Source organism: Larus michahellis, chromosome 3 (genome assembly GCF_964199755.1).
Source record: "Larus michahellis chromosome 3, bLarMic1.1, whole genome shotgun sequence".
NCBI classification, from domain to species: Eukaryota; Metazoa; Chordata; class Aves; order Charadriiformes; family Laridae; genus Larus; species Larus michahellis.
The window spans coordinates 23,889,139-23,909,447 of record NC_133898.1 but is presented as its reverse complement, the minus strand read 5'-3'; the positions used below and the strand labels follow the sequence as shown (position 1 = coordinate 23,909,447).

At 45.5% G+C, this 20,309-nt stretch overlaps 1 protein-coding gene and 1 long non-coding RNA gene across 27 annotated transcripts in view; one reads left to right on the top strand and one right to left on the bottom strand.

The window, feature by feature from the left end:
- EHBP1 (EH domain binding protein 1) overlaps positions 1-12,727 on the bottom strand; it is a 229,740-nt gene extending 217,013 nt beyond the window's left edge. For 13 of the 20 annotated variants that reach the window (XM_074579193.1, XM_074579194.1, XM_074579196.1 and 10 more), the window contains exons 1-2: positions 12,476-12,726; positions 11,015-11,426 (exon numbers count right to left, since the gene is read on the bottom strand). In XM_074579193.1, the coding sequence (XP_074435294.1) occupies positions 11,015-11,118 (104 nt within the window). In that variant the 5' untranslated portion in view covers positions 11,119-11,426; positions 12,476-12,726. Of the gene's footprint in view, positions 1-11,014; positions 11,427-12,475 lie in introns of all 20 variants that reach the window. The other 7 variants (XM_074579200.1, XM_074579202.1, XM_074579203.1 and 4 more) reach the window with 1 other exon arrangement.
- Positions 12,728-13,175: 448 nt separating this feature from the next.
- On the top strand, positions 13,176-18,754 carry LOC141740446 (uncharacterized). 7 transcript variants are annotated; one of them, XR_012586035.1, is made up of 4 exons: positions 13,176-13,500; positions 14,499-14,662; positions 15,263-17,377; positions 18,427-18,754. It is a non-coding gene; the product is annotated as an uncharacterized LOC141740446 (long non-coding RNA). The 7 variants fall into 7 exon arrangements; XR_012586036.1 differs by having other exon boundaries at positions 13,176-13,508; XR_012586034.1 differs by lacking the exon at positions 13,176-13,500 and having other exon boundaries at positions 13,507-14,662; positions 15,263-15,413; positions 17,308-17,377.
- The last annotated feature ends 1,555 nt before the right edge of the window (positions 18,755-20,309 follow it).

Sequence of the window (20,309 nt, the reverse complement as noted above, 5' to 3'; positions counted from 1 at the left end):
CTAATCCTAAGGGAGAAGACCTGCGGCAAACCTAACCAAGTCTTCTCTGAGCCCACCTATGGCACAGCGCAGAGGAGGAGGAGGGCAGAAAACCTGCTCTATGAGACTAACGAGGCAGCAGGCTGTTTCTTCTCCAGGCCTTAATGGGGTTTTGTCAACCATAAGAGATACTGACAGGTCTCACAATGAGGTGGACATAAACAAGTTAGGGTAAATTGCAGTCTTCCTATAGTCAAGAGTAGCTCGAGATTATTATTTTTTTTTAAATTACAGTTTGTTGACTTTATCATTAATTGCAAACCAAGAAAGCACTCTCCTTTTAACAGCTGTTGCTAAAAGAAGTAGTATTTTCCCCCTACAGCTCTACTTCCCTAAGAATAAATTTGTCTGAAACAAATTTATTTACTAAAGTCAGCACTTTTTTTTTTTTCCTAGGAGGAAGCAGACTTTTTGCACTGTAAATAGGTTATTAGGGTCCACTCCAGACAACAAGACTGAATCTATAGGCAAAAAATTTCCATATTCCTGTTTCCTGGTACAGCAATCAGAAAGGAGATGAGGGACTGCTGTGCCGGCTGCAGTGGTACTACATCGACATTAGCCACGCTACCAGCAGTACTGAAGTTACCGATGATGGATGAGATGAACAACAAGCACCAGGACCAGGTAACCCACAAGTAACTGCCATCCTCCCTTGGGATACAGCCTCTCCTGAGGCAGCCGGAGCAGGATGCATCAATAGCAACAGATGGGGAGCAGAGAAACAGAGAAATGTATCTAGCAGCTCCTTGCTCCAAAAATATTGGAAGTTTGTTGCTTCTGCGTGGAAGCACAAACTGACACAAACCTGTAGTTCCAGGCAGAGGGAAAGTGGTCAGGCTGACAGCAGCTTTTGCCCTTGCAGATTCTCCATTGTCTAATAAGAGGCAGTTACTGGCTTTTTACCTGCAGCCACAGGGCCTGACCAAGACTCCTCTCTTCTATCCAGAGGCCCTTTGTCACAAAATCCATGGAAATAATAGCTGAAGGTTTCCACCCCCATAAGCTTGGGTTGAAATTGTCTGCTGAAATTTTCCGATGCGACGCTGAATGCTGCTGGCCAGGCAGAAAATTCAGACACGTTTTAACATCACACGAGAACTTTTTCCTTATGGAGCAAAGCTAAAAATAAGGGAGAAGCTCAAGGTTCAAAAACCAACAAGACAGTGAGCTAACTTGTCCTAACCACTGACAGCACAGCCCCATCAAGCACAACAGTGTTGTATGCCCAGAGGAAAGGGCTGTCCCAGCTCTCCAGAAAAGGGGCAGCAGCATTGGTGTGGAGGTACGAAAGGCTGTGATGAGGCCCACAGGTAGCAGACGATGTGTCAGGGGCAGTCCCCTCGCACCATCATTTACCAAGCTCTCTGGTAGGACTGTATTCCAGCACTCCCCTCTTGTGCAGCTGCTGGCTTTCTGCTGGCAGGGCGTTTACCCCAGAAAAGAGGGAAGAGAGGTGCGGAGGCAGAAAAGAAGAGTTACGCTTTTTTGCACCCTCTCTGCTGGACAGTCTCGCAGCCACAGACTAAAGAAGGCATCATGTCTCAAGCACTAGATGTTTACAGTTCTAGCACTAAGGGTGATCACGCACTTTCTCAATCCTCTGTCAAAAAATCCCATGACTACATCAGCCACTATGAGAATTCAGGGTGTTAAGATTATTCTTGGTCATCTTTCAGTTCAGAACAAAAAAAAAATAAATTAAAAATCCTATTTACTACATGAAAAAAGGAATCCATGAGAAAGAAAATTCCTTTACTGTTTTAAGATTGCCTGTGCCTTGGTATTCCGAAAGGGTATGCAGACACTGGAGCTCACAGTATCCATCTCACTGGAGGAAAGGAAACTATTTTAGGAAGAAAATGAAAAACCAAAACCTACAACCCCAAATTACCTTTTCTACATGCACAAATCCCAATAAAAAGGGGGTAAAAACACCATCACCACAGGTGTTTTAAAAAAGGATCTTTTAAAAAGTGCTAACAGTAAACAGACACCATCCCAAATATGCCTCAAAAGCAGCTAACACTGTGCTAGATTCTTTTGCTTTTTGTGGTATGAGAGGAAGTGGTGAAAAATGGGTCAGGACTTTTCCATTCTTAAAATTTTCTTACATGTCAAAGACAAAGGAATGCAAGGGGAAGTTTTATGAATATACACTTGCTCAACTTAAGAGCACTTATTCCAAGTACTCTATCCAGTTAAGATCTCCTCTTGAAGAGAAAAAGGAGTTGAAAAACCTTGTTCTCTTTAAATTTTTCACAGCTTTATAAACTATTGCTCAGGCTACCTACAGCAAAAGACAAACCACTAAATCGGTTTCCCAAGAGACAGTAGGTAGAACCAGAAGAAAAATCCAGCCAAGCAGTTAAGAACACCCAAACAGACTCACCCATCTGCCAACATGGCCAGAGCTATAATCATGTCAGGTGTCACCAGGAGCTGTCAAGGTTAAGTCCTCTGCTAATAAACCACAGATAAATCAGCAACAGGTTGGTTTGGAAATTTACAGGCTGCTGAGTTAGATCTTTGCTGGAAAAGAGAATTAAGCTGTTTTGACAGCTCTTTTCTGTTCTTCTAAATCTCCTCCTATGTACTGCCATAAACAAAGGGATTCAGAGTTTACTTAACAAGCAGTGACTGAAAGTAAAGGAAGTTCACAGTGCACGCCAAGTGGCAGCGTACAATGTACTGCCAACTGTATTCAATGGTCCAGATTCTCCAATTACTTAATTTAATTTGGCTTTTGATATTAACAGTACAGGCTATGCAAATACTCTTCCCAAGCACAGCTGGGAGGAGAAAGTCAGTTTATGATACTGGATTTAAAAGTACAGGCATCAGCACATTAGAAGAAAGTTCAAGACAGCTACCATCTTAAGAGCATCAGGCAGCAACATATCTAATGGAAAGCCCAGAGCTGACTTAGTGAATGTCTTTGGTCTGCTTGGCCTTAAAGAAAGGTGACAGGGCTTGTCCCAACAGGTGGAGATAAATATATGCTTCCAGCAAAGCTGCACACCCATCAAAACACGTATCTCCCACCACAACAGCCAATGCCACCCATCCAGCAGCTCCAAACAGCTCTGACCCACCAGACAGCAGCAAGGAAGCAAACGTTACTTTGTGGATAAAGAAAGAAAATGCAGTGAACATGAAGGGTGAGTAGTCATTACAGGTCCTTGTGGAGATGGCATCAAGGAAATGAGTGGTAGTAATTCAGGCCATGGTAATATGGGAGTCTAAACTGAGGTGATACGATAGAGTCTTAAAATGCCCCTATTTGTTTAAATTCAATTGACCCTGGAATTAGAAATTATTTTGTCCTTGTGATGTTTGGTCAGCACCAAAGTCATTTTTCAAAACAGATCTATTAGAAAAGAAAGATCAGATCTGCTAGTGCGCTGTTAGGCTCTGATGCAGCAGCTCACCCAAAACAAAGCCCACAGAATGACTGCAGGAGACTGAGCATGCACATGAAAAAAAACCCCAAACCAGTTTGTGCTAAAATAAATACACAGAGCCACAGAGATCTCAGTTCAGCAGCTGCAGACAGTTAAGCAGCTGCAGAGCCTGGCCACAGCTTTGGAGTAATCCTCAAGAAAGTCTCCTTAAATAATAATAAAATAGAAATAAAAAAGAACCCCCAATAATGACTTTCCACTACAAAGAGAAGCTCAACAGGCAAACGAGAATGACTTCTGCACTGCTCATCTTTACAGGCAGCTGGAAACGATAGTTCAGGAGGGCCTGCACTTCTGATTCATCTCAAAAGCTTGTGCGCTTGGAAGCCCTACAGTGACAGCACAGGGCACTGACTCAGGATCTGGGCGATTTAGCTGAAGCACTTTAAGATGCTCCTGCCCGCAGCTGTGGCTCATCACACCCCTCTGGCAGGTTTTCCTCCCCTCTGGATCAGGGCAGCGTTAAGGGAGGTGCGTATGCTCCTCGGCTGCTGCAATTCACACACACGGTACAAATCAGAACTGGAATTGGTGGCAGTTGGCATTAACCCATCAGGCGACCAGACTGTCATCCTGCCACTGTGTCAGGGTGGAGGGAAGCAGAGGAAGCTTAATGCTAAGGGACAGTGACATCTCAGCCCCACTCTTGAACCCAGAAAGCCTCATGAGTCAGAGCCTTAGACAACAGCAATGTTAGTTATGTTTCTGCTAATTTTAGCTCATGCTTAACCCACAGTTCCCAAGTCCCTTTCCAGGTGCCAACAGCCACAACTACCCTACACCTCAACTGCCAAAACATACAGCTTCCCAGCTGCGAGGCTCTGATGCGCTTACATAAACTCTGTGCTGCAGAAAGACATTTTTCAAAGACAACAAGGGGAAGAAAACAAGGACGGCTTTATTTACCCTATTGCTGTGTGCCTATCTTAAAATAAGGAACAAAAGTTCAGCTGCATAGCTCCTGCATTTCAGAGTCCACTCCGGGGCGTGCAGAAGAGGCTTGGTGCAGAGGGCGGCTCGGGAGCGTCCCACAGCAAGGCAGCAAACAACCCGCCAGGCTCAGCTTCTACCCCGAGGAGTAAAAGGAAAGAGAGGGGCAAGGGAAACAAACACAGACTTCACACACTCAGAGTAAACTGGGAAAGCTTTTAGAAGTAAACAAACAACCCCCCACACTCCGCCCCCATATTCTCAGAAAGCCACCCAAGCAGAATGCTTTTACTACGGTAACTGAAGGGTTTGTTTTATAAGAAGAGTTTTCTCAGATTTAGTCAACCTTATCGGCCTCCTCCTCCTCTCCTTATTCACACTAAGCTGTGAAAGGGACTTCGGCTCTCTCCGACCAATTAAAAACTAATTGCAGCAACAGACTGGCACTATACAGCCTGAGCAGCCCGAGAGACTGAAGCCTCAGCTCAGATGAGGCCTACACAATGTTGTAATATTTCATTTTATTTAATCTCATAACACAAAGAGTTGAAAAGAGTATTCAGAGGGATCCAGTCCTGAAAAAAATTATAATCTTTATTGCAGCTCAAGTCCACTGAGTTCAAAGGGACAGTACATGTACTTTACTGTATGCATGCAACACAGTGCCTGCAGGAACAGAGCCAGGTTTTATTTATTTGTAAAGCTCTGCAAGGAAGTTACACACACACACACAGTTTCTCTCTCAAAAAAAATAACGCTGTATTACAATGTAAGTTAGTGTATTTTATTTATTCAAGGAGACATCCTCATCCCTTTAAGTGAATGAATGACAGACCATTAGGATGGCATTGTCTACAACTTGGATATAACCTAATATTTTCTGCTTTACACAATTATTTTTGTTACTGCTAGGACAGTAAACTATGTCAAAGAATTGCTGGAAAGAATCGTGTCTCTCAAAGACAAATAAAATTCAGAACAAGCATTTATGACAAACCCAAATCTTTCTACCTTATGGATACTAAACTTCATGCCTAGTTCTACCAATGAGGTCTTTCAGAAACCGAACACAGATTTTCAAATACTCTCAAAGAGTTGCTGCAAATAGAAAATGGAGTATGCAGTACTGACAAGCTGAAAAACTCAGCAGCAAGGAAGATTTCACGTACAGCCATACCTCTCCTATTGAGATCTCTTCACTGCACAATACATAACCAACAACTTTTATGAGAAATCCCAAACTTGTGGTCCATGGAACAGACATAGGGCTATAAAAGGGGCCATGAGGCTAAATTGGTAAGGTAGGGAAGCAACACAACTGGTGTTAAGGAGTCAGGATTGGCAGACAACTCCTGACAAAAGTCTGGCAGATAGCCAAAAGGAACAGATCTACATGTTTGAAATCAACAATTTTCTTTGAGAAGAGAAATGCAAGGTGGCAGAGAACTGCTTCTGTGTGCGGACAGCAAGTGTGTTTTAACTGACTACAGGAAGAAAGGGACAGAACTGACCTGTCAGGCAGCTGGTGGTGATTATGTGGAAAGAGTAAGTTTGATGCATAACTTAAGCCCTCAAAAAGTCCCGAGTCAAAACTGGAAATGAATGGAGAAGAAAACGCAGAATTGTATTTGCAGATGGGGATTATTGTGTGTGGAATCAGAGAACTCAATGAAGAGTGTAAGGACACAGCCTAATTTAATTGAGAAGGAGAAAAGAAGCTAAAAAGCAGGAGAAATTGCATGATGCTTTCCTTGCACAAGCTTGGTTACAGTATAGCTACATGGTTAACACACAAATGCAAATCCGATCAAAAGCTTGGAAGAGCAAGCCTGTGACAAAAAGCATGGTTCACAGCAAAACTAACTCAGAGATCCTGAATTCACCTGTAACTGTATCTCTTTTTGTCACACGTTTCAATGCGATCATCCTTAAATAATTAAAAGCACTTAGGTGCTCACAAAATCCCCTCCTGACAACCATGCCACGCCAGGAAACAAACTGATCAATTTAACAGCCTGATCCTGCAGCGGCAACCCCCAAGGATTTCCACAGAAACCAGTTAACTCCAGTTCTTTCAGTGGCCTTCAGCACTGAGGAGTTTGCTGGAAAGCAGCGACCAGAAGGCAAGCAGACTGGTGTGAACCGTGGAATCTCAAAAAGCTCATTTTTCTTCCATGCACAGTGCATGCCAAATCTTAAAATTCCTGCAGCATCCAGTTATGAAACTACAATAGAAGAGAAAAACAGATGGCTAAAGTCTTTTGGGAAAAAAAAAAAAAAAAAAGATTAAGCATTACTTCATTTCCAAAAGAGAAAGATGTATATTTGAAAATACAGGACCTACTTCAGACCATACCTAGTTGATACAAAAATAGGGAACTTGCCTTATGGAAATGAAGCCTGCCTTCAGCTAAGGCAGTGTACAAGAAAAGTTTAATCCTTTTAGAACATCATGGGTCGCTGTATCTTTAAGTGGGATTTAAAAGCAAAGCAGTTCATATAGGACATGACAGGTATTCCAAACTTTGTAAAACATAACATATTTCTTTATCTCTAAAACAACTGCTGAATGGCAAATCCTGTAGGAAAGGCTCCAAAAGCAGTTAAGTTTTTAAGCAGTTAGGACCTACACTGAGGTGAGCAGCTTTCTTGCTCATAAAAGCATCTAGTGGAGAAGGACACATGAGGAACTTGGCAACCTCAACTCTAAGTTAGGCCATCCTCTGTGGAAACCAGTTAATACTACACTTGAAGCCTCTATTGAGTCCTTGACTTGTGAGGTATCACACAAAAATAAGGAAACATAAAAGCCATCCTAGAGACTCATGTGTTCAGCATTAGATGCTTCAGCACCCCTGTAAAACAGCCATCACAGCTTCACGTCCGAGTACTGGAACTGATCTCTGGTCCAAAGGAGCATTTCCTCCTGAGAGGCTCCCCTGCTGAGCCTGTGCCTCAGACAAGCCGTGACTCTGTCGCCTGAAGAAAGCCCTCCAGCAGCCAAGAAGCCCCAGAGTGCACAAGAGGTGCATGCCAGGGCGGCAGGATTGACATGGGATCAACAGGAGACCTGGGCTTCTCCAAACCAGCAGCTGGGATTGGCAGAAAACCCAAAGGCATCTCAAACAGTGCCAGACACCAGCGTTCAGGCAACTGAACTGACTCCCCAGCACAAGTTGCAGCACTACACCTGCCAACGATGGCCTACAATCCTATCCTACACAGCCACAGCCTGCACCGCCAGCACAGAGCAGTAAACACAACTTCTTCTGTAGAAGTCTAAGCAAAATGCATGAGACTGATTTCTGGTTTTGTTCAACATCTCTGCACTAAGCAGAAGGACTAAATTAACTCTATCCTACCACACACAGTCCTTCCAGGCCAGGGCTGCACCTCACTGGTGAGGCCAGGTGGAAAATCCTGCGCTTATTCCAAGGGTAAGTGGAGGATGACACACTCCAGCACTGCCAAGCAAGCACCTTCCAAAAAAACCCAAGTGCTTATGTGATTAATGCAAAGCATTACGTTTTCACAGTAGCTGGAGTCATGAAGCCATATTAAAGACCAAGGCCAAAATTTATTTATTTATTTATTTTTAATGAAAGGTTCCAAACTAACTAACTGCTCAATTTTTCAGAGGTACCGAGCAGCCACAATAATTAGGTCTGGGTCAGCAGGAGCAGCCAGAATGCCACAGAAGCAGCTCAGCCCTGTTAATTACCTGAAAATTAGTTTTTTCTAATGGAACAGTGACAACACTGGACACTCCATCACAACCTGTCCCCCCAAAAGCATCGCCAACGAAAAGCAATCACCTGAGAGTGGCTGTCTTTAATCATTAGCAGGGACAAGAATCAGAAATTAGAGAGAGCAGAAAAAGCAAGCAAAGGAGTTTCAGCCTGTGCTGGACAAATGCTGCTGTATCTAGAACTCCTGTGCTGGACAAATGCTGCTGTATCTAGAGATAATCATTTTAAAGAGTGAAGCAGCAACACCAGAGTAACAGCAACTTTCCACACAGCCAACGTAACTCCAGAAACAAGAGCAAGAGCTATTCTGAACACTGTTAAAAAAAAAAAAATCCAAATCAGTACAAGTTCAGAGGAGACAAAAGGTATTAAAGTCAACCAGAAACACACCCAACGTTGCAAACCACACATGATCAGTTACAAAAATATTCTAACACACAAGTAATTTTCTGAAGAGTTAGACAAATGTAAACGTTCGCAGACAGACCTGCAGCCTGTTTTGGTCATGCACAATCCTTGCTCACAGACAGATCTCAGTTCAAGTGTGTTTATGACTGCATTGTCATTTATTTTAAAATATGAATGGAGCATTCTTTTTCTCCAGAAACACTGCATTGTTAAAATGCCAGTACATTAAAATAACTTACTGCTTACTACGTTTCAATCAAAAAACCTACAGACTACAGCACTGACACTTAATATATATTGAGTGCTTTCAGCAAGAACAGCATATGGAGTTCATTTCTGCTGTTTTATTCTTGCATGGGCCAAACTCAGAGACTCACAACAGACATAGAGGAAGCAGTGAGGCTGTCAGCACACGCAAAACTATCTTCTCCAAAGTTAAGGAGAGACTTAGTTGAAGGTTCTCAAAATACATAAATATTTACCCTTTTGTTTCATATAGCAGTTCCACTTACAGCAGAAATATTGTATTTTGGCTTGCATACTTAAAGAACATTTTTGTTGAGGTTCTCCAAACAAGAGGAAGTAGAATAGAAAAGCCTACAATCAAATGGCTCTGTGAGTGATGTTTTTCCCTATTGTTATTTTTCCTAGAATTCATCCATATTTCACCACCATACTGTTGCTTCGTCATAACCAACAGAAGCACTGATCTTGCGTGTATTTAAATACAAGAATGTAAAATGAAGATTCAGAAAGACAACCTATTTTTAAGAAATTAGTTGCATATCTGAGGTTTTGAAAGGCTGTTTCACTACTTCATGCACAGTCATTTTGCTAGGTGGGCGCTCTAGTTTATGATTAAACAATAAGCTAATTGTTTCTAAAATAACAAGATTGTTCACAAGAGAACTTTTGTGTGTGACTTTTTCTTAAATCAAGTGAAAGTTAGCTGCAGATCCAATTTGAACATTCCGCTGCAGCATTATCATTCTTTAGTGCTGAAGCATTCTGCAAGTTCTGAAGCAAAGGCTGAATCAAAGTGAAAATGAAAGCCAAAACAGGCTAGTTTACGCCAACAAAACATAAAAAGTGATAACACAACTGCTGAAATAGACCTGATAAGCCAAAATTACTGTGGAAAACTATTTGGCCTGAACTAGACAGTAGATCCCATGAGACAATCACGACAGCCTCTTTCAGTGTTTAAAATGTTTTTATATGTAGTTTATTCTGTGAAAGCACGTTGAACTTCTAAAATGATTCTCTTTCTTAATAATCTTTCAAAACATTTTAGGCAAGAAGATAACTTGTTAAAAAAACCATTTTAACCTGTGTTCCTTTAAGACAGCAGCGAGCAGCCTTCCAGCATATTTGACAGAGATTTCCAACTCCGAGAGATAGAATTTAAATTTGTAGAGGCAATTACTCATAAACAGTGAAAGCAGCAAATGCAAGCACCAAACTTGCCAACAAGAAGAAAGGCCAAGTATTAGAAAAGAGGCCGCAGTTTATTACAAGGCAATTTGAACATCTCAGTCCACGAGGTCTGGAAAGTACTTTCTCTGTCCCCTGACGCTACAGGCTCACACTAATGTAAGGAATTATGACAGTAAATTCAATATTCCAAACATATAAAACAGCACTTAAGTATTTGTATAATGGAGATCTTTGCTTGACTATTTAAAAGTAGCTTCTAGTCTTCCCTAGCAGATTTATTTAAGCTCATTTTGAACAGGAAGGAAGATGGGCCAGACCCATACCATTAACTGTTAATTGCTGCCTAGTCAGCTCCAAAGCCATCCAACTGGACCACCGCTACACATAATTTTTGTCTGACGAAACAAATACCTTAAGACAATTCCCAAGGATCTGCCAGTAAAAGATGGAAAGGAAGGAGAGACAACACATCTTCAGGTAAAAAAAAAAAGTCAAAATCGAAATGGGTATCTACCCACCACCACTGATTAAAACACCACCATCTTCAGGACTGATCTCAGATGCCTCATTCAGCTAACAACAGCATCAGCAGGTAACACTGAGCATCAAGAGTTGAGTTAGAAGTTGGAGAACATCTCTTGGTAAATATAAAAAAAACAAACCAAACAACAACAACCAAAACCACACCACTAAATCACAGATGCCAAGCTAACAAACACACCATCCTCTGCATGATAACAACAATGCCAGCTAAGAAATCAGAGTACAGAACAAAACCAACAGGTCCAAGATAAGTACACAGCAAAGTGCTCATCAAGAAAGACCAGCAGCCCATGCAGCTGCCTCTGCAATGGGTAGGCAAGTGAAAGCAAGGGGAGGCAAGACCAATGTACACACATCAAACAATACAAAATGAGCAACAACCTTCCTATTTCAGCACCAGCAACTTACTCCACTATTTGTGCAGCAACATGAGCCGCTTCTTACCATTTTTTGGTGCACTCCACCATCAGCTCCTGGTAAGAGGCCACAAACTGGAACTTGGATGCATGTTTCCCAACACGCTGCAGTCTTTTCCAAACTGAAGCCATGATGGCAAGAAAAAACCAGTCCTCTTACACAGCAGTAACTCTGCAAATACCAACGTAGGTTCAAGAGCGTGTGTGCTCAATACTAGCAGATTTATATACAAACGCTGTAAAAACAGTGCACGAGGAACTTGATGGGATGTCTACAATTCATATTCTGCCTCTCCCTTCTTCAGTGTAAATCCCAGTCTAGCTGAATGGCTCATCACTGTCCAGGAGCAGCATGCAATTGGAGCAGACAGGTAACTGAAAGGAAGTTCTCTCATGGAATAATCATTCCTCACACTTCAGATGATGTGGAGACTGCAGGACTGGAAGACAAATAAGATGGGGGAGAAAGCATTGGTTAATGTACTCCATACTACAGTGCTGCAATTGCACGTGATCTTGTACCTTTCAGACAACTACAATGAACCACAAAAACATACCCCTTTCCTGTTGTCATCCCCCCCCCTCCAATTAAATAAATAAATAAGAATGCTGCAGCAATTTCAGGAATGCAAACCACGAGTCTGTTTGGAAACATATCAACATGTCCTTTTATCAGCACCATCGTAATTGGCAACAACAACAAAAAAAGGGCAGGTCAGGGCCATACCGAATCCTTATGAAGCATCTCCGGGAAGCAATGCAAAGTGGCTGAGGTGCTGCCAATATGCACCCAGAGGGAGGGACACGGGGAGATGAAGACAAGTTCTTTGTCTTGATGACAAAAGGTGTAACAGTTGTTTCCTCTCTCTCTCACACGCACACACACACCTCCCGCTCCCATTTCTCTTTCCAAGGAGGAGGAACAGCCAAGAAGCCGGCAAGGGAGTGTTAATACTTAAATGCCTGTGCCAGGGTGAGGAGAAGGAGGATGAAAGAGGAAGGGGCATTTCCTGAGCCCTGGCTGCCCAGGATTCCCCATCCTCCTCCTTGAAATGGAAATGCCCCGCCATCCTGAACCGAGAAACGCTCACCGGGGAGGTGAGAAGGAAGGGGAGAAACCCAGATGAGTCTTCTCCCTCCGCAGGAAAGCGGCATCTCTGAGGGGCACGGAGGAAAAAACCCTTCTTATTAGGAATACGGGGAAGCAGAAGGCGGGGAGAAGGCAAGGTACGATGGCATTAAAGCTGGCAAAGGAGGCAACCAGGGGTGCAGGGATGCCCCGCTGGAGGGGGCCCTCCCCAGGGAGCCCCGGGGCGAGGAGCGCCCCGCTCCGCCCCACCGGCCCCTGTCACCTCAGCGTCCAGCCCGCCGGGGCAGCCCCCCCGCCGCCCGCAGCCCTTGGGGCTTTAAAAATTAACACGCCAACGGCGGGGAGCGGGAAGGGGGGGGGCGAGACGCGGGGCAGCTCCCTCCGCCCCGCGGCACTCACCTCACGGGCGGTCCCCGGCACCAGACGGCAAGGCGAGAGGCAGCGCTGCCGCTGCCCATTACTGCGGCAGCGCCCTGCGGCTGTCGTCTCCCGCCTCCTCCTCCTCCTGTAGCCTCATGGCGAGCACCAGGCACACACCGCTTGCCCTCACCGAGCTGGGCAGCCCGCCCGGGTCCCACCGCGCCTCACGCCGCCACCATCGCCCTCCTGCCGGCGCTGCGCCTCGCCTCAGCCCGGCCCGCCGTTCCCCCCGCCCCCGCCGCCCCATTGGCCCCGCCGCGCGCCCGCCGCAGCCCATTGGCTGCCGCTCCCTGTCAATCACCTGCGGGCGACAGGGGCGATCCTCGCGCAGCGGGGAGAGGGAGGTAGTGAGGGAAGACGGAGCTCGGAGGCCCTCTTCTCCCGCCCCCAACGCAAGCCTTTTTCCGATTGGCCTCTGCGCCCGAGGAGGCGGGGTTCCTTGCAAGAAGCTTACTCGATAGGCGAGGGCGGCTGCCCGTCAGCATGAAGGCGTCCGGCGACTGGCGGCGGTGCTTCCGAAAGCCGCGAGGAGGGGCGCGGCCCCACGGCGGCGGGCAGCGGCCCCCGGACCCGCCGCCGTCTGGGGTGAACGGCGGGATGGGGTGGGAGCCCCGGTCGCTGCCGGGGGTGCGCGGGGCGGCGGGAGGGAGGGGTATGGGGACGGGGAGGGCGGCGGGTCACGGCCCGGCCCTGCCGTGAGGAGGGGTCGGCCCGGCGCCAAGGCTGCCCCCTTCTGCAGGGCCGGCCCTCTTCCCGGAGGCGGCGGGGAGTTCGATGTAAATGGAACCCAGTAGCGCGGGCAGGGCCGTGATGCCGATTTCACTTGGAAGCAGAGAGGAGTGGCGTCCCGCAGGGGTCGGCACTGGGACCGGGGCTGTTCCAAGTCTTTCCCGGCGACGTGGGTGTTGGGATCGAGCGCACCCTCACACGTTTGCCGACGCCACCGGGCTGAGTGACGCTGGAGGAAGGGATGCCATCCAGAGCGACCTGGACAGGCTGGAGAGGTGGGCCCGTGCGTACATCATGAAGTTCAACACGGCCAAGTGCAAGGTCCTGCACCTGGGTCAGGGCAATCCCAAGCACGAATCCAGTCTGAGTGGAGAATGGATTGAGAACGGCCCTGAGGAGAAGGAATGTGCCCTCACAGCCCAGAAAGCCAACCCCACCCTGGGCTGCATCCCCAGCAGCGTGGCCAGCAGGGCGAGGGAAGGGATTCTGCCCCTCTGCTCTGCTCTGGGGAGACCCCCCTGCAGGGCTGCCTCCTGCTCTGGGGCCACCAACAGCAGAAGGACATGGAGCTGTTGGAGCAGGTCCAGAGGAGGCCACCAACTGGAGCACCTCTGCTGTGAGGACAGGCTGAGAGAGTTGGGGCTGTTCAGCCTGGAGAAGAGAAGGCTCAGGGGAGACCTTGGAGCCCCTTCCAGTCCCTAAAGGGGCTACAGGAAAGATGGGGAGGGACTTTTTACAAGGGCACATATTGACAGGACAGGGGGTAATGGCTTCCAACTGGAAGATGGTAGATTTATATAAGACATTAGGAGGAAATTGTTTACTGTGAGGGTGGTGAGGCACTGGCCCAGGTTGCCCAGAGAAGCTGTGGCTGCCCCATCCCTGGAGGTGTTCAAGGCCAGGCTGGATGGGGCTTTGAGCAACCTGGTCTAGTGGGAGGTGTCCCTGCCCAGGGCAGGGGGGTGGGAACTAGATAATCTTCAAGGTTCTTCCAACCCAAACCATTCTGTGATTCTATGATGACATGCTCCGCGAATGTCATCCTGACATTGGGGCTGGGGTGTCCCACAGAGTTTTGTGTCAAAGCATAGGGAGGGAGCAGCGAGGGGGGGTCTGTGCAGGGATCCCCTATGAGGGGTCAGCAGCCAAGTGTAAGCCCTCGGTTCTGATGCAAATCTAACATGAAAGGAGGGGTTTATTCCAGTTCAGAGAGACAACGCCATGCGGCTTGCTGCCCGCTCACCTGCTGAAACCTCTCTCTGTGCCTGGGCAGGTGTCTTAAGGCTTACATCCCAAAGCACCATTTGCAACAAGTGGGTTCCAGAGACAGGATAATGTGGCTGTGTGAGAAGCTGCGGGAGCTAATCCTAAACCTACCAGCCATCCAAGTAAGAAACTAAGCCAGCTATCAGGTGGAAGCACTGGGACATACGAAAGGTAATGCAGCAGAGGTCTGAGGAGCAGCTGTGAAATTGAAGCTTTGCAGTTCTCCATGTTCTTTCCTATGACAAACTAAATGGAGTCCAAGCCTGATCCAGGGACTGGGAAGCTCCTTACCCCAGTCTTTTCCTCCTTTTCCCTAAGCTGCCTCTCTGTGTGCTGGCATATCACAGAGGCTGCCGGCGTTCAGTACCCGGAGAGAAGGAATGGCTCCATGGAGTGCCACGGGCCTAAGCTGAACTAAGTTACTTTGGAGAGGGCAAATATTTAGGCCATTAAAAAGGTCAGCCCTTTGCTTATAATGTGTTAGTCTTCATTCCTCTGCCTTCTCTCCAGCCAGATTTACTTACCCGAGCTGCCAGAGGGTATGCATTTTCTACCTATTTGGAGCTGTCTTGGAAGAGACAGTGATTTTCCTTCTTAAAGTGTTACACTGGAATGTGAAAGACAGTTGTACTACTCAGAAATGCTCTTTTTTTTTTTTCCTGATTTTGCACATTTGTCTTAAGATTTCTGTCCCAGTTTTGCAGGTGGTCTGCACACACAGAGTAATTCCAACACACTTAAGGGAGACATTAGTGCTTTTTTTTTTTTAAGTGCAGGTCACCTGCTCAGGATTTGGGAAATGAGGCCAGGATTTCCAGAACACATCAGACTGAGAACACGCAGTCTGGAGCACACATACGCTTCGTTCTGACTTGGAAAATAGCAGACGGAAATCTGGCAGCTGTAAAGTGGATCAAACAAGGTAATTTAAAATTCCAGTGGCCCTGAGGAGATCCTTGGTTCCTCATACCAGGTAAATGTCAAGTATTCAGTTGTAGTGATTTTGTTTCAAAAGTTGTCTTTATTCTGTATATATTACTGGGAGTTAATCTGTAAGCTTCTTTGATTTATCTTCTGAATACTGTGCAGCTTCAAGGCTAATTCCTATCACATATCTTTGGCCAAGATTTTGTTTTCCTCAAACTGAGATAGACACTTTGTCCTGTGGAATAAACGCAGAAGGTCTGGTGCTTTGTTCGGTGACTTGTGTTTCAAACGTCATTATTTATTAACATTTTCCATTTCCTTCATAGCTTTCGAATTCGAGTTACACCAGGCCTAAGAAGTACACAGCATAAGGCTGCTTTTTCCTTCATTGTGTGGAGAGACTTGTAGCACAGGCAATTATCCTACAGATTATCTCTTTATTTTACAGTTTTTAAGAGCAGCAATCCTCAGCTTTTGAAATTTTGGGGAAAGCTTTAGGAGTTTTCAAAGGGCGTGAGGAATTACTCTGGAAAGAAGGGCAAGATCTTCAGCTGCAGATTAGAAGCCAGAGGCCACTGCAGCGTTCTCAGGTTATTGGACCGAGTCCTAGACCAGACCAACTCAAAAGCTCTTGTAACTTCTGTTGGCAGCTGACAGCCCTGCAGAACCAATAATTGGCCAAAAGGGATCAGCAAGGGCATGGATGAAGAAGCCCAGGGAGGAACTCCCATGTTGACCTGGGGGAGTCCTGCCAGCCATAAGCCTGATTTGTGCCAGTGATCCAGCAGAAACCATAGCTCAGCTACAGAGCACGGTTCAGGGGCTGAGCCAAAATCTAGGGAAACAGTCACATTTTTACTTACTCCAATATTATGAGCTTGATGATGAAAACAAGCGAAGCTAGTTACACCAAAGTGCCCAATACTGACTTTTAAGGTCAATAATACTGACTTTTAAGGTCAATAGCTGAATGAGCAACTCTCACATGACTGCCTGAAGGGTCCTCCTGATTATGGAAAAAAATGATGTATCATTTTATGTATGGTGTCAAAGACCTTCCATTCTGCAAGCAGGAAAAATAGTCATGTGATGAATAGGCAGATGCTGGTTTACTATTTAAAGATATATAATACGTATGAAACAATCTATTTAAACTATATTCCAGTCAAAACTGCTGCCTTCCTTGCCTAAGGAGGGACAGCTGAGGAAGCGTTTGTGTGTATATCTGAGCGTGGCCTCATCTGTGTCACTCTGGAAATGGCGTGGAGGAGGATGCTGAGAGCTGCTCGAGTTGGGAAGTTGGCAGGGCAGACCAGGGAGTCCCCAGAGCAACCTGACCCGGTTCTTTATAAGCAGCTGGTTCCACCGAGGACACCCTCACTATCCAAAAATACATGCTCATGCTATGTGGCTCCCTCCCCCACCGCCATGGTGACACTGAAATATCCAGCCTCCCTCACAATCTCCACAGAAATCACAATATTTGGGTTTTTTTCTGGATTTATGTCTCCTGCTCCCAGGCTTTGGCCTGATGGTGGTAGATTGCAAGCCTCCTGGTCCAAGTAGAAAGATGATCTGTGCTCTATTTATGTTATTCCCTGTTAAGCTTTAAAGCTGTACAGCCTCTCCCTTATCCTTCAACGCTTCGTCATCAGCATGACTAAGGACAGGTTGTTCACCAATAAAGAAATGACCTTTGCTAGAAATAGCTATCATTATAAATCTCACTTTCCCTGTCCTTCTGTATATGAGCCTGCAGAAATGTCACTGAGGAAATAAACTAATTGGATCATGTCAAATTTGCAAGAGCATTCAGCTTTTTGAGGCAGTGGGCTATGCACATGAGGTTACCCTCACCTGCTACGTTTTAAACTTTCTTGTATTTCTAGATCCCATCAAAAGTTTGATCCTGTGTTAACAAAGTGAGTGGAGAATTTGCACTGACCTCAGTAAATCCAGGTAAAGTATCATACTCCTGGTCCCCAACATGTCATTAATTGATGTGTGATGCCTTAAAATTTAATTCTGTAGCAAGTAATGTTCATCAAGTTCTGTGGCAGCACGCTTGTGTGCTTCTTTGTTTCTTCACATCCAAACAGTAATTAAATATATATATATACACACACAGCACATCATAAAAATGTATGCAGCAACAAAATAATTTTTTTTAATCCTCCCTTCTTCCTTTGTTTCTTGCTGGAAAAATTGCACTCAGCTGTCTTTTCACATGATCTGATGACACCCAACAGCCATTCTGTATTGGAGGGAAAAATGTTTTGAATATTCCCTCTGCCAGATACTGGCAACAACTCAGGGGGAGAGGGTGGAATACTCCGTTTTATTTGTGAAATGAAAGCTTGACTTTGAGACTGGCAGCCGAGAAAAGACAATTCCCACATTGCAGAATTAGATAGCCCAGTTACTATCGTAGCCTGTAACAAAACCATATAATTTCAGCAATATTCTCAGTGGCACTTAAGGCAAACAAATTTGTTCTTCCCTTACCAGCAAAAGAAGCAGATCTTAGGAGGCGCTCTGGTGGGCTTGTGTTTTGTCAACCCTCTGGCATGGGCCGAGGCAGGCAGGCCAGCTTGGTACTTACCTAACGACCAGTGTTCCCAGCCCAGGACAGGATTCTTTATTCTCCTGTTCTCCTGCACTCGTACGTGGTGAGACCCTGCTGTGCTTCAGCCAGTGCTGCCCCTCCAGGCTCTGTGCCAGAAGGGGTACCCAGACGGCCAGTTCCGTCGGTGGCAGCCTCATGTCACAGCCCCTTTGCTCTCCTGGGACCAGCTTCATTATGCCACCCCAGAGACACTAGGTACTCCCCGTCCTGCCCCTCTTAACCCCACTGCCCAAAGTCTTATAGGCGAAGTCAAGCAGCCTGGTTCAAAATGAGCAGATGAGAAACATCCTCACCTGTCTTTTCCTTTATCTTCCCTCTCTTGTCTGGCTGAAATTCTTCCCAAAGCACTCAGCAGTAAGGGGCATGTTGTATTTATCTGCAGACGAGGTCAAGGACAGGAGTCACATTCCTGAAATGCAGAAGCTGCAGTGCAGTTCAGTCTGTGGAGGCAAGACAAAAGGTGGGGTATTGATGGTGGAGACCCACGCACTACAGACAGCATTTCCCTATTCTGTATCGTCAAACTCTGCATTAGCACTGCTTTCTCCAAGTTTGTTATCAACTCTCCTGTTAGTCAGCTTGCGATGTTCTGAATAAGTTTTGTCATTAACCTTTTGATATCCTTGAGAATTGTGTACATCTCTTAGTGACCCCTGTTTTTCTCTTCTTAAAAAAGAAAAAAAATAAAGAAAACAAAATAAAGAAAAAAAGCAGCAGCCTGTACTTTGTCCATAAATAACAGCTTTCGATCTTTTATAATTAGTGTTCCTGTACCTTTTCCAGTTCTTCAATACCCTTCCTGTGTGGTCTCCCCAGCCATTTTGCAAAATATAATTATGCTTTTATAGGACATCCTGCAGCACTAATGAGGTAAAGAATGCCATTGTCCCTCTCTTTAAAATAAACATCACACAGAGTGGCCAGCAGGACAAGGGCAGTGATCATCCCCCTGTACTCGGCACTGGTGAGGCCCCACCTCGAGTGCTGTGTTCAGTTTTGGGCCCCTCACCACAAGAAAGACATTGAGGTGCTGGAGCGTGTCCAGAGAAGGGCAACAAAGCTGGTGAGGGGTCTGGAGCACAAGTCTTATGAGAAGCAGCTGAGGGAGCTGGGGGTGTTCAGCCTGGAGAAAAGGAGGCTGAGGGGAGACCTTATCGCTCCCTACAGCTACCTGAAAGGAGGCTGTAGCCAGGTGGGGGTCGGTCTCTTCTCCCAAGTAACAAGTGATAGGAGAAGAGGAAACAGCCTCAAGTTGCACCAGGGGAGGTTTAGGTTGGATATTAGGAAAAGTTTCTTCACCAAAAGGATTATCAAGCATTGGAACAGGCTGCCCAGGGAAGTGGTTGAGGCACCATCCCTGGAGATATTTAAAAGACGTGTAGATGTGGTGCTGAGGGACATGGTTTAGTGGTGGACTTGGCAGCGCTAGGTTAATGGTTGGACTCAATGATCTTAAGGGTCTTTTCCAACCTAAACAATTCTATGATTTCTTACCAAATAAACAAGCTATTAATTTAATTTAAGATGACCTTCATAAACAGTGAGCTTGATTCTCTAGAACTGTTTACTCTTTCTTATTGTAATAATTTTTTTTTTCTTCTTTTCTACAGTTTTTTCAACTTTAACCATGGGCTTCTTTTTAAATATATACTTTTTTCATAACCTAATTGCTTGTTAGACAACCACCAACACTCTGCGTAGATAACTGAAAGTGAAAGGGACAAACTTTAGACAAGCAAAAGACAGGGAGCAACCTCTGGCTAGGGTTTGGAAAAAGCATCTCAGATAGGTATGGCAGCACAAGTGAGAAAGTGAGACTTTTTCTCCACAGAGATTAAGAACAGAAAGATCCTTTTCTAAGGGCTATGGAAGAAAACAAGAGATGGAGCAAATTCAGAGGAAGACTTGCTTCCTAGCTCCCATACACACACCCATTCTACATGACGCTGGATATGTTAAATCTCGGTTTAACCAGCTGTAGATGCTTCATGGAGGCATCTAAGGAAACTGCAGATTCAAAGGTGGGAAGGTAAAGGAGTGAAGGTTGTACAGCCCATAAAGTTTTTTTTTTCCTACTGAGATCCTGTTTATAGAAAATTAGTAGCTGGACATGCAATCAGCATACTGAACTGGAAAAATGTAAAGCCTTTCCGTAACTGCATAAATGCCAGAGAAATCATAAAATGTAATACAGCTGTCTCTAAAGATTATGCAGGAAATTCCTCTTTGCCCAGATACAGTATCATATGTCGCCTTTAAAGAGAA